Genomic DNA, 14628 nt, shown 5'->3' with positions numbered 1-14628 from the left:
CTAAATTTTGCAACCAGAGAAGTCTGCAACTTGAAAAGTCTGTAAGTCGAGCCGTCTGTAAGTCGAGGGTCGACTGTAATGCGATTTTGTCGTTAAACGGAGCGATCATAAAGTGAGGCACCACTGTACCTCCATCTCTAATCATCACCTCTCTCTGGCTATTGGTCAATAAAATATATTGAGATGGTCTTGTTTTCTCTAATATTCTCAAAGCTATAATTTAAGATAAAAGAATAATAACACAGACTTTCTCTCTAGCCCTTAACTTTGCTTAAAACAAAATTTTGCATAAAACAAAACAGCATCTTCCATATAGACAGACAGACAGATACTGTATGATTCCATTTATAAGACGACCCAATGTATCAGACGACCCCCCCCTTTTCTAACCCCCAAATTAGAAAATTAGAACATTTGCACGATCGCACCCCTTTGATCCTGACGCCCTTTCATGGCTGCTTCAGGATCAAAGGGGTGCAATCGTGCCACCCTTTCATGGCTGCATTATCCTGTGGCTTTGCAAAAGGCAGGGAAAGTGGCTGCCTTCCATGTATAAAACGACCCTCAATTTTTTGTCCAATTATTTAAGTAAAAAGTGTCATACACAGAAAAATATGATAGATAGATAGATAGATAGATAGATAGATAGATAGATAGATAGATAGATAGAGAGAGAGAGAGAGAGAGAGAGAGAGAGAGAGAGAGAGAGAGAGAGAGAGAGAGAGAGAGAGAGAGAGAATACCATATCTATCTTTTAATGGTGAGCACCTATAATTCAGAAATTTACCTTTGCTTGTAGGAAATTGGAAATATACAAACTAAGAAGGAAATCATACATATTTTGCCCATAATGCCTATAGTTTGAATTAATTTCCCCTCGCAGATCACATGGTAATGTGTCACTTATGGGTAGTTCCTATGATGTTGTCATACTGTGTTGTTTGTTAATTTGGTAATGTAATTGTTTTGTCTATCAATTATGGTAAATAATGTTGATTATCTGAGAAGAATATTACCGGAAACCAATAAATCACTTTTTTATATATACAGTGGTGCCTCACTTAGCGACCGCTCTGTTGAGCGATGAAATCGCTTAGCAATGGGGTTTTTGCAATTGCTTTTGTGATCCTTTGCGATGGTCCCTATGGGATTTTTTCACTTTGCGATGATCGCGAGGAAGTGATCATCGCAAAGTGCCCATTTTTGCACAGCTGATCGGCGGTTTCAAAATGGTCACTGGGTAAACAAAATGGCCACCCGCTGTGTTTCCTCGCTTAAGAGGCACCGAAAATGGCCGCCCCATGGAGGATTTTCGCTTAAGGTGAGTTTTTAAGCCCATAGGAACGCATTAATCGTGTTTTAATGCGTTTCTATGGGCTTTTTAATTTCTCTTAGCGATGAAATCGCTTAGCAACATTTTGTCCAGAACGGATTAATGTCACTAAGCGAGGCACTACTGTACGCACTAGTAGCATACCTGGCAACTAGGTTTCTCTGCCCTAATTTATTCTCGCAACAATCCTGTAATCTAGGTTTGGCTGAAAGATATTGAATAATACTTAACAGGGGTTTATTTCAATTTGAGTCTTTTGTTGAATTTCATTTGTACTATATGGTAACTATTGTACCACACAGTTTATCTCAAATCAGTGCTTATAAATATAAGTGGTGCCAAAGATGAAAATGTATTAGTATACAAATGCAACAATTAATGCATTTGATTTTCATAATATGTAAAACTGGTTGCTCACAGTTGCATAAATGTGCTAATTCATTTAAAATGCAAATTAGCTACTTGGCTTTGTTGCACTGGAACATCAGCTTTAGCGGCTGAAGAACAACATGGAATTCTGAGTGCCTCAACAAATTTGATTCATGGCAGTGAAAGTGTAATTGAACTTCTATAACTGTGTAGATGTGGATTATAGCAGTCTAATTAATTCTACTTTAACCGCTGGGAATCATTCTTGTAGAATCCAGATGTATCAGGAGTGCCTGTTCAATTCAGTGTCCACATGCTAAATAGTAATGGCCAGGTTTAAGGGCCTGCTCTTTCCTCCTGTGGTACTTTAGCTTTAAACTCGACTTGGATGGGCCAGGCTTTCCAATTCATGCCTGAGCACTTGAAGATTAATTCCCAATGGCCCTGACAGCACACTCGCCAAGACCAGCTTTTCTTTCTTACTGTTCTTTTACCTGTATACAGCACTTGGATTGGACAGCAACCCAATTAGAGGACCCATTTGAATGGAAAGACGGTCTTCCCACAGCACCACAAACAGAGCCCTGCTCTCTTTCAAGAAGGACACAAATGAGGACACATTGCTTCCTTATTCTCAATGCACACTATGGGTATTACTGAAACAGTGATGTCTATGTTGGCTCGGGCATGTCGTGAGAATGGCTGACGGCTGAATTCCAAAAGATCTCCTGTATGGAGAATGAGTGCAGGGAAATTGCCCCAGAGGGAGACCACAGCTGCGATACAAGGATATCTGCAAGCGGGATCTGAAGGCCTTAGGAATAGACCTCAACAGATGGGAAACCTTGACATCTGAGCGCTCAGCCTGGAGGCAGGCGTTGCATCACGGCCTCTCCCAATTTGAAGAGATCCTTGTCCAGCAAGCTGAGGCAAAGAGGCAGTCCCAAAAGCAGCAAAACCAGGGAGCTGGACAGGGGAAGGGATTGTCACTCTCGAATCGGACTTCTCAGTCACACTAGACACTGTTCCACTATTCAGAGCATGTTACCATAGTCTTTCGAGAGTGAAGGCATAGTTCTCATTGTCAAAGGAAACCTATGTCTGAATGGCATCACTTCAAATTACCAAGAGCATGGGAGTTCACACAGAGCAGGGCTGGGAGGCATGCGGCCCTCTAGTTATTTGCATTCTAATGCCCATCAATTCCACACTGTCTGGCCAATGATGAGGGAACATGGGAACATGAAGGACTACAGGTTTCCGTGCCCAACACAGGGGGCACCAAACAGTGAGTGAAAATCTTTAGCAATACATAAATGAAAGTGACAAGTTACCTCAAGATCTACCCTAGGTTTCACACAGAGCTTCTGCAATATATCAGCCACCACCTCTTCCTCCTCCTCTCCTGATAACTGTGCTGCTTTTTCCTTTTCGTAGAGGAGGGTGCTTTCATAGATATCCTTTGTGTCTGCTGGAGAAGAGAAACCATTACAGGATTATGGACAGTGAGTAATGTGAGAATACAATAATATTGGGGTGTATGTGGAATGCAGCTTGCTTGGCGATTCTCTGTTAGAAGTGATGAGAGAAAAAAATTCCAAGCTGCTGTTTGGGGAAGAGTTTCCAACCCCACCCCCCACCAGCAGTTTGCATACGGCTCAAGAATATTTCTGTGGCATGAACAACCACCATGCCATGAAACTTTGATAGTTAGCATGATGAAAATGGATTACCATCCAGTAATCTAGTTGATTTTTTTTCTCACTGATCCAATAAAGATATCACCTACATTTCTAAATTAGTGACATCTAGGTAACAGTAGCAAACCACTCATTCTCAGCCTCAGTCCTGATCATTGTTGGTAGTGAGGGCTGGCAACAGTGGAACACACTTTACCCTTGGTTGGAAATCACATTCAGACTTCTTGTCTAGGAAAATAAGAAAGCTTACAATTTGTGCTGGCAGGAAAGCTCAGTGAGTTACATATCTTTGGGGGGGGGGCGTGTGTCAGTTCCCTGCTGCATCCCAAGAGAAGACCAACCTGTGTAGCCTTGGGCGAGCCGCACAGCCCCAGTCCAGGCCCAGAAGAAAACCAAAGGACATAAATTCTGTTTTATACAGTTGCAGTTTTGGAAGAGTTAGCCGTGGCACTCTGTGTTAGCGTATCAGGCCAAAACAAAACATAAAAACATGAAAATAAATAAAGAAAACAAAGATGTTGTGGTATCTTAAAGACTAACTCCTAATTTCTTGGAGGAAGTGGACTTGTCAATGAAAGCTTGCATTTACATTAAAAATAGCAGTTAGTCTTTAAGATGCCACAACATTTTTGTCTTCATTATGTTTTATTTTTCTTTTGTTTTGACCTGATATTTTATACAGTCTGTCTTTTGGCACCTGCTACTTTTTTGCCACTTGGATAAATACTCTTCCTAGCTGTTTAACTAAGTAACTAACTAACTATATAAATAAATATGAAATTATTTATTTATTTATTTATTTAACTTACATGCCGCCCACACTACCCGAAGGTCTCTAAAAATTAGACTAATAAGGTCCACACCTGTTTTACGGGGGTGTGCTGATACTGAGCCTTTCCCACAAAAAATTGAGCTATAAATTGAGCTATAAATTGCAGGGTGTATTGGCCAATTTGTATTCAATCGTGCAAAAATCAACTACCTATGATTTTATTTATTTATTTATTTATTTATTTATTTATTTATTTATTCATTCATTCATTCATTCATTCATTCATTCATTCATTCATTCATTATTTGTTTTATATCCCGCCTATCTAGCCAACTCAGGACCACTCTAGGCGGCTAACAATCAGCAAATAATAAAAGTATACATATATAAAACAGCATAAATAATAAAAACCTTACAAAAATAGAAATCCAGTGGAGAGGAAAAGAAGAGGAACATCAGGAATTGTCTGGTGGAAAGGCCTGCCGAAATATCCATGTCTTTAATTGATTCTTAAAGATACCCAGTGAGGGAGCCCCGCGAATCCCAGGAGGTAGCTTGTTCCAAAGGCGAGGAGCCACCGCCGAGAAGGCCCGATTTCTTGTCTTCTCTTTCTGGGCCTCCCTCGGCGTTAGGCTCCTCAGCCTCACCTCCTGGCTCGCACGAGTGACATGGGTAGAACTTGGTGGGAGTAGGCGTTCCGCCAAATATCGAGGCCCTAAACCATTTAGGGCTTTATACGTAAGCGTGAACACTTTGAAGCTGATGCGGAATCGGATGGGCAGCCAACGCAATGCGGCCCAAGTGTGCGAGATATGTTGGAATTTTTTCACTCCACTGAGTAATCTGGCCGCCGCATTCTGCACCACTTGAAGTTTCCACAGCAGCTTCAAAGAAAGTGTAGAGTGTGTTACAGTAATCTTGAGATTACGAGCGCATGCACCAAGATGGTGAGTGCCCCCACATCAAGGTAGGGCCGCAGCTGGGCTATCCACCTGAGATGAAAAAAGGCAGTGCGGACCACCGACACCACCTGTGATTCCATGGTGAGCGCCGGGTCCAGATGTATCCCCAAACTGCGGACCCCATCCTTGGGGGGCAGAGTCACCCCCCCAAAAGAGAGGGAGTTTCCCAAATCCCCAACTGTGGGAGGGCCGAGGGCCCACCCTCAGTACCTCCATCTTGTCCGGGTTCAGCCTCAGCCCGTTCTCCTGCATCCATTTCAGTACGGCCTCCAGGCAGCACTGAAGGCACAGAACGGCATCTCCTGCGGTTGGCAAAAAGGAGATGTAGAGCTGGGTGTCATCCGCATACTGATGACACAAGGCTCCACACCCCCTGATGACCCTACCCAGTGGCCTCATGTAGATGTTAAATAGCATTGGGGAGATAATCGACCCCTGTGGAACCCCACAATTGAGGCTCCACCGGGCCGAGACGCTCTCCCCAAGCTGCACTCTCTGGGGACGGTCCTCCAAGAAGGAACGGAGCCAGGCCAGTGCCAGACCACCTATTCCCAACTCGGAGAGCCTCCCCAGGAGGATACCGTGGTCAATGGTATCAAATGCCGCTGAGATGTCAAGGAGAACCAACAGAGACACTTTGCCCGTCGGCCTCTCTCAGTAGGTCATTGCACAGGGCGACCAATGGCGTTTCTGTACCATGGCGCGGCCTGAAGCCTGACTGAAATGGATCCAGGGCATCTGTTTCATCCAGGAGCGCTTGAAGCTGATCGGCCACCACCCTCTCAACCACCTTGCTTAAGAAAGAAATGTTGGTGACGGGCCTATAATTGCCAATTTCATCCGCCGCCAAACTAGGTTTGTTCCTAATGGGCCTAATGAGCGTGTCCTTCAGGGCAGATGGAAATCTGCCCTCAAGGAGAGACTCATTAATTATTACCGTGGCCCATTCCATTGTTAAAGGCCTGGCTGCTTATCTTTCATGTTCAGGTCCAAAGTAAACATGGCAGCACCTCCAGAAAAGTTCAATGTGAAACAGCATAGGACCATAATCAAGTTCCTGTTTCTCCAAGAGAAAGGTGCAAAGCAGATCCATGATGAAATGTCACAAACTATGGGTGACAGTGGCCCTTCATATGCAACAGTTAAATGCTAGGTATTTCAGCGTTGAAAGTGAGAAACCCAGTGGAAGGCCTGTTCATGGAGGACCGCTAAATATCAGCCAAAAGTATTGCTATGTATCTGAGAATATCATGTGAGAGAGTTGGTGCCATTATCCAGAATGACTTGGAAATGAGAAAGCTGGCAGCAAAGTGGATCCCCAAACTTTGGACAACCAAACAAAAGAGGAAACATGTAGAGTCATCGCTGGCTGTTTTGGAACATTTTGCAAGAAATGAGTCAGATTTCTTGGGCAAACTAGTAACTGGTGATGAGACATGGATCTGCTGTTATGATCCTGAGACAAAGGAACAATCTAAGGAATGGAGGCACAGTGGTTCCCCCAGGCCAAAGAAGTTCCAAGTGCAAAGGTCGGTGCAGAAGCAAATGGCAACAGTTTTTTGGGATAAGAAGGGAGTTCTGCTGGTGGACTACCTCCAACAGGGTTCAACCATCAATGCAAAATATACTGTGCTTTATTGATGAAGTTGAGGGAAAACATCAAGGAAAAACATGGAGGAAAGCTTTCCAAAGGTGTCATCCTGTTGCATGACAACGCCTCGTCACACACTGCAGGTGAAACAATGGGAAAATTGACCTCCTTAGGCTTTCAAGGGATGCCCCATCCACCCTATTCTCCCGACCTGGCTCCTTCTGACTATTATCTGTTCCCCAAACTCAAGAAACGCCTAAAGGGACAATGATTTGGGAGTGTTCTGGAGGCAACTAATACTGCAAATGAGTGACTACACCAGCAGTCAGGAGAATTTTATTTGCAGGGACTTAAGAAGCTGCAGAACAGATGTCGCAAGCTCACTGACTTCCTATGGGAATATGTAGAATAGTGTGGCAGTTACAGCTTCCTAGCTCAATTTTTTCTGGGAAAGGCTCAATACTTATCAGCATCCCCTCATATCACACCATTGCCACCACTGATCCTGGGTCCTGTTTTCCTTTTGTTGTACCATCATAAATGGCAAATGTTGAGGGCAGGCAGTCCCTTGTCTTGTATGGATACTCACACACGGACAGCTCTTCCGGCTGTAGGGTACAATATACATCTTTTATAATAATGGAGGAGGAGAATTTGCTCCCCTGCAAAAGACTTTTCATTAATTTGTGGTCTTTTACAAGCATCTACTAACCTCTTTCATGTACTGTGACACCAGCATCTGTTCTGAATAGCTTCATTGAGGTCTGAATCTGTGTTTTCACTCCACCACTCTTCTTTGTAGGAGGTCTAACAAGGTGGGATTCTGTACATTTGGCTTCTTCTAGGATTTGCTCCTTAAACCTCTGAACACATTCAAGTTTGGATGACAGGAGCTGCTCCTGAGACTGAAACATAGGAAGATAGTCTTTTCTGACACTCATTTGATGTATTACACTCCTTGTTTGGCTTAATGCAACACTGCTAGCCCTGGTGCCAAAGAAGGCATCTTTCAGCACCTACTAAATCTCACAGCTCAGCAAGGCACTCACTGTCGACTCTTTAGTGACTGTGGTAAGTCAAGGATCCAAGGGGTTAGCTTGACCCTAGGCTCAGAAATTGAGGAACCTATGGTGCATATGGATGACATGCTAAGCTCAAGCACCATGGGAAAAGCCAGAAGGACTCTCAAGTTGGAGATACTGGACATCCTCAAACTCAGATGGCCAAAGATCCCAGAGCCTGAGACTGCAGAGCCTGGAGGTCCATAAACCTTGTGCTCTAGCCTGGGACAGGACACCTTTCTTCAAGATCTCCCCACCATGGAGATCATATGCTAACCACCAACATTGTCTAGCTTCTCTCGTACCCGCTGGGCACCAGCTACCAGCCGGAACATAAACCTCATCTGAGTTGCATTTCCTTCTAACCATGACAGTCTTCTGTTGCAGCTAGTCCCTTGAGAAAAAACAGTAAGGAAGTGCTTCTGTACTTACTGGAGCATTGGGCAGAGCAACAGACCTTAGGGAAGTGAACAAAGAAAATCGGTGAGAACAGAGGTCTAAATCTTTTGTCTTCCAAAGGAGAGATCCTTTCCGGTGATATTTTGTTGGGCATTTCCCCAAGATATCCACCTAGTCACAACACAAGAAGTAAGGATTATTTCTTTTAACTTTAAAATGCATAATTTGAGCCTGGGATATACAGAATGTTCAGTAAACTCTGTATCCATTTGGCTAACTCAACTCAATGAGAGTGACCAATTTTCAAGTCCTGGAAGGTTACTTGCTTCTAGGTGAGAACAAGACATGGAGTGATATTTTTTTTTCTCATTGTAGTCTACTATGTTATTGGTCCAAACTGTCTGTGTAAAGACAGTTTTCCTTTGAGAATAAAAACAGACATTCACAGCAAGCATAGAATGACAGGCTGACAATTGAAAAAGATGCAAACAAAACTTTTCATGATTCTATCTTTAAAAATCTTTAGATAAGTCATCCTCCATTTATGAGGATAAGATATGCAAGGATTCATTCCCATCACTAATTTGAGCCTGGATGTCAATGGAAAATGAATGAGGTGAAGAGAAAGGAAGTTTAAAAATAATTGAGTGTATGATATCTCTGGTTAATAATTATAAAATGGCATCTATATTGGAATATCATCCCAGTCTTGCTGTGGAGGAATTGTTGCATAAATAAGAGTGAGATTACATGTATGGTTTGATCTGTGATATATTTAGATTATCAAACAGGTTTTCCCTTAGTGAATCACTGTAGCTGTCCAGATGACAATTTTCAAGAGTCAGTAGATCAGAGAGCTTGATTTGCATGGGGCTGTCTTGAGGTGCTAACAATGTGCTAAATGGCAATTTCCACCTCTCCCTTTTTGTGTATTTAGTTCTTCTGAGTGCTATAGTGAAATTCGTGAGTCATCAAAAGGTGACAATTCGTGAAGCACGAAGTTGCCCCCATGAAGCGATGAATAACGAAGTTATCTGTAGATTTGTGGGGGGTTATTGAAAAAACCACCCCGCCTCCCCTGCTGCCATCACCAGAGAATCCAGGTGGCCCTTCACAAAGATGGCAGCTGCAGCTTCCCTACCCTAAATGAAGCCTCAGTCGCTATCTTTGCAAAGGGCAGCCAGTTTCCCTTTTTACACACCGTGGCTGCGGAGACCAGATGGAGACCTCAGTGGCGGCGATTACGGTAAGGGAGTGTTGGCAGGGGTGTGGGGGGCAAGGTAGGGAGAGGAACGTGGTGGTGGTAGGCTGTGAGGGTGGGTGGCTGCCTTTCGGCCCACTGATCAGTTGATTGGCGGCCAGTAGGCAGAATGTTTTTTTTAAATTACGAAGGACGAATAAAAACGGGAAAATATTTGTTAATCTGTATTCATTGGAGTTAAAATTTGACAAATACGAATCAACAAATATTTAACAAATCAGCTATTTTTGTTGAAAAATATGATCTATTTTTATTCATCTCCATCTCTAATAATAATAATAATAATAATAATAATAATAATAATAATAATAATAAGAATAAGAATAAGAAGAAGAAGAAGAAGAAGAAGAAGAAGAAGAAGAAGAAGAAGAAGAAGAAGAAGAAGAAGAAGAAGAAGAAACTATTGAATGAGGTTAATGCTGTCATTAGAACATTCCCAACCAACACGCTAAAGGAAACAAACCAGCATATGTATAGCACAGCTACCATAGTAATCATAGTAAACATTTTAATGTCCTGAGATTTACCAGACAGAGCTAAGTGCAAAATAGCTAGGCTTCTGACAACAAGACCTGTACTAAGAATTCACATACTGAGCACAGGCCAATACCAGAGGCAAGCTAAAAAGAGCAAAAAAGAAGAAGAAGAAGAAGAAGAAGAAGAAGAAGAAGAAGAAGAAGAAGAAGAAGAAGAAGAAGAAGAAGAAGAAGAAGAAGAAGAAGAAGAAGAAGAAGAAGAAGAAGAAGAAGTTATTCTTGGTTTTCCACACAGCATTCTTCTGAATCTCCAGTAACTTAATTTACTTCACGGGAAGACTTTTGGCAATTGCTGTTCTTCTTTTTCTTGCTATTATTTTTGTTGCCAGGAGTTGGGACTACATGCTAAGGATCTTCTGCAAGTCATTTAGAAATCTGCTTATAGACTCCATTCTCTCCCTCTACTTGAGCAATTATGAGGACTCAGTTGTTCAGCAGTGACTCAGACACGTTGACTGAGGAATCAGTCCTGTCCACAGAGTAGAAATTTGGCCAGAGGCCAAAGGGGCCCTAAAGCTCAAGATCTTTGAACCCAGGACCTGGCTCAGTGACCCATAAGCCAACATCAGCAGCCACTGAGACAACCCCCAGCACTTGGGCACCTCTAAGTGCCCCACAGTCAATGCAGCCAGTACAAAAATGTTGACAATATTCCTACCATGAGCCCCTGGAAGGACAGAGGAGAGCTACTGAGCTCTAGTCAAAAGGCCTGTCCTTTGAAGGGACTGCTTTCAGCCTGAGGGCAAAAATTAATATTAGAGTTGTTCTTGGGGTTGTTTGGTGGTGTTGAATGCCAAATGAAAAATGGTGGTACCCAAAATAATACTGTATTTTACCTTCCAAGGCTCTTCCTGCAAGGAATTAAGCCTTTCTTGGTGTGGCAACCCCAGACCTACTGGAGTATGCCACCCTGTACTTATGCTGCCACCAACCATTCCCTGTAAGGAGTCACACAGACCAGGAATGGATTTTACTAAACACAAGAACAAGGTTTATTGAAACAACAAACAGGGTACATAAAAGAATCAGGTAAATAGGATAATGTAACGTGGCATAACCCCAATCACACACATACAACAGCTTGGTTCCCACTGAACCCTTTAAGGTAACGCACAGACCCTGAACCTATCAGTTCTGGCTACCTAAATAGAAACCTGAACCTATCAGGTATGTACTAACTGACAAACAGTTGTACCCAGTCTGACACACAGACTCCAACTCCTCACTCTCCACACAAGCTCCAAATATATATACAGTACAGCTCCTCCCCCCTGATGTCCCGCCTTCCACTCCCCATAGGATGGAACTTTCCCTCCAAACCCATGACAGACAGGTACCATCAGTGCTGTATGTGACACCTCCCCTCTTTATAAGTTGTTTTGCGGGGGAAAAGCTAAAGTGCTTTTCTCCAAAAAAACAACCAGGATCAAAACACAAAACAGTTATACATTATAACACAATCCCATACTTACTCACTCTAGGTCAAACATATCATTTATGCATTTAAACATTAATATTTGCATTACATTAAGTTACCTTTATTAATACAAACCAAGCCTGTTCAATAAACAGGTACATTTAACTTTTGGTCACCAAAATATACATAGTCCATGGTTTCTTCGCCGTCTTCACTCGTCGGGTCTTCTTGACAAGGCGTCAGCAACACAGTTCATTGACCCTCTGACCACCTTCACTTCAAAGTCATAATCTTGCAGGTTTAAAGCCCACCTCATAAGTTTACTATTATGGGTTTTCATTGTCTTTAACCACTGCAGTGGTGAGTGGTCAGTGCACAGAACAAAATGTCTTCCCCAGATGTAAGGTTTGGCCTTCTGAATCGCGTATACTATGGCCAGGCACTCCTTTTCCACGGTTGCCAAATGTCTCTCACCTTTCTGGAGTTTCCTACTCAGGTAGGACACTGGATGCTGGTCACCATTTTCATCCTCCTGGCAAAGAACTGCTCCTATCCCGCTGTTAGACGCATCGGTATAGATGATGAACTCCCGGTCGAAGTCGGGAGCACGCAGCACTGGATAATGGATGAGCGCCTGCTTCAACCTCTGGAACGCCTCCTCACAGTCGCTGGTCCACGGGATGCGGTCATCAGTCTTCTTCCGCGTCAGGTCGGTCAGCGGAGTCGCCATCTCGCTAAACCTCAGGATGAACTTTCTGTAGTAGCCCACCAACCCAAGAAATGATTTGACTTTTTTCTTGGTGTTGGGTCTGGGCCAATCACGAACGGCTTCTATCTTGGCCTCTAGGGGTTTGATCACTCCTCTCACTATCCCTGGCTTAATTGAAAAACCCTTATGATATTTCGTGAGCAGCACTTTTAGTTCTTGCTGCTGGTCTTGGGTGAGTGCAGGACTGATCTTCACCTCATCTGGGTTGTATTTCACTTCCCCTCTACCCTCCCAGAAGGGTAATTCAGCTTCCTCACTCTCAGCTGCTTTTATCGCAAATAAAACCCTCTGTTCCCCTCGGTAGTAGGGTTTCAGGGCATTCACTAAAGTGTCTATGTACTTCACAACATCTTGTGGGTCATCCTGGGTGATCTGCTCCCAATTTTGTTTGATTAAATCAAGTGGACCTCTTACTTTTCTCCCAAACAAAAGTTCAAACGGACTGAACCCGGTACTGGCTTGGGGCACTGATCGATAAGCAAACAAAAGGGATTGCAGCTTCTGGTCCCAATTGTTTGGATTCTCTGCCAAGTAAGCCCTAATCATGCGCATCAGAGTCCCATTGAACTTCTCCATTAACCCATTACTTTCGGGGTGATAGGCAGTGGTTTCCTTGTGTTTAATTCCACAGATTTGCCATAACCGTTTCATGAGCTTTGATGTAAACGATGTGCCCAAATCTGTGATTATTTCTGAGGCAAATCCCATCCTGGACATATACCCCACCAAGGCATCTGCCACTGTGTTAGTTTCGATGTTAGTCAAGGGTATGGCTTCGGGGTACCTCGTGGCATGGTCCACAATGGTGAGAATGAACCGGTTCCCCCTCTTTGTGGCCTTGGGCAAAGGTCCCACAATATCCACTCCTATACATTTGAACGGGGTGTCAATCACAGGCAAAGGGCACAACTTCGCTTTGGTCCTGTCACGGTTATTCCCCTGCCTCTGACACACATCACATTGTTTACAGAACTCCTTGATCTGCTTCCCTATTTCAGGCCAGTAAAAATTTTGTGTGATTCTCTGCTGTGTTTTGTTCACCCCTAAGTGCGCAGCAAACATGTCAGAGTGCCCCCTTTGTAAGATCATGGGGCGATACTTTTCAGGTACAACTAGCTGACTTCTGATCCCATCTCCCCCTTTTGAGATATTCATCAGGGTCTCTCTATATAAAATTCCCTTTTTCTCGCGAAATCTCGCTGGGGTTTCAGGTGTTAGCTGGGTGTCTGTCACCTTTTCAAAACACTTTCGGAGAGTGGCGTCTGCCTTTTGCTCTTGGCCAAATTTGCTGTCTGTGGTTAAGGTTTCTACCACAGCTTCGGGACTACCCTCATCTGCCTCAACCTCGGGCTCTTCAGTACCCCCCTGAACTGTCCCCGTGGTAGCTTGTGAGCATGTAATCACTAGCACCCGTTTCACATGTTCAGCCAGGTCATTTCCCACGAGCACGGCTGCTGGCAGAGTCGATGAAATCGCTAGCCGCCAAACTCCCCTCCAGCCTTGAAAGCTCACAGGTACCTCAGCTACTGGCAGTGAGATCACCTGCCCCTCAATCCCTGCCACCTTCAAGCTCTCATTTGGGATTATATACTTCCTAGGAATAATATCTGGATGGCACAGGGTCACCTGGGAACAAGTATCCCTTAGCCCCCTATACTGATGGTCAAGTATTCCTACGTCCACCCCTGCGGTCTCAAACAATTGTGAATCTGTCCTCACTAGTAAGCAGCGCTTGACCTCCACAAGAGGACCATTTTCCTCAGCCTGATCAGCAGATGTAACAGGTCCAGATTGAGTAGCCATGGCAACAGGCTCCCTCAATGGCAAGGAGCTTTGCTCTGTCTGGACACAGAACACAGCTTTTGGCTTGGTTCCACTCAAATCATGAGGCAAATTTCCCTTTAGCTGCTTTAATTTCTCACACTCTGAGATTAGATGGCCCTTTCCTTGACAGAAATAACATTTTCTGCTGTACTTGGAGTCTTTCTCATCTGGTTTTGGTTTTCCCTCCAAAATCTGAGGTCTTGGTGGTTTCATGTCTGAGGGCTTCCCTTCAACATGGGCCCCTCCCCCTTGCTGGTTTTTCCCTGGTCCCTGAGAGTACCTGCTGTAGGTTTCTTTGGGCTTACCCACAGTTTTCCCCTCAGCACCTAAGGGTTTCCTTATTTGGGAAATAAAATCTGCGATCTCTGCCGCTTCTGTCACCGATTTAGGTTTCCTCTCCCTCACATGGAACTTTAGTTCCCCATGCAGGACTGAATAAAATTGTTCCAGCGCTATCAGGTCTTTGAGCTGCTGGAAGGTCTCTATCCCCTCCTGAGACAGCCATTTCTCTAGCAACCTCACCAGTTGGGCCCCCACTTGGGTAAAAGTCTGCTCTGGTTTTTTTGTGAGTGACCTGAATCTTTGCCTCAGCTGTTCCGCATTTATCCCATGTCGGGCAAACACCAGTTTTTTA

The 14628-nt window shown here is 43.9% G+C and overlaps 1 protein-coding gene across 1 annotated transcript in view; it reads right to left on the bottom strand.

Annotated features, from left to right (window-relative positions):
- LOC110090495 (vitellogenin) overlaps window positions 1-14628 on the bottom strand; it is a 52695-nt gene that overhangs the window by 15263 nt on the left and 22804 nt on the right. Inside the window, exons 5-7 of the mRNA XM_078381558.1 lie at window positions 8221-8358; window positions 7440-7632; window positions 3037-3170 (exon numbers count right to left, since the gene is read on the bottom strand). Of these exons, the coding sequence (XP_078237684.1) occupies window positions 3037-3170; window positions 7440-7632; window positions 8221-8358 (465 nt within the window). The remainder of the gene's footprint in view (window positions 1-3036; window positions 3171-7439; window positions 7633-8220; window positions 8359-14628) is intronic.

The sequence above is a fragment of the Pogona vitticeps genome, chromosome 13 (genome assembly GCF_051106095.1).
Source record: "Pogona vitticeps strain Pit_001003342236 chromosome 13, PviZW2.1, whole genome shotgun sequence".
Taxonomy (NCBI): domain Eukaryota; kingdom Metazoa; phylum Chordata; class Lepidosauria; order Squamata; family Agamidae; genus Pogona; species Pogona vitticeps.
Note: the sequence above shows the minus strand (reverse complement) of the source record. Positions and strands in the feature narration are given on the sequence as shown.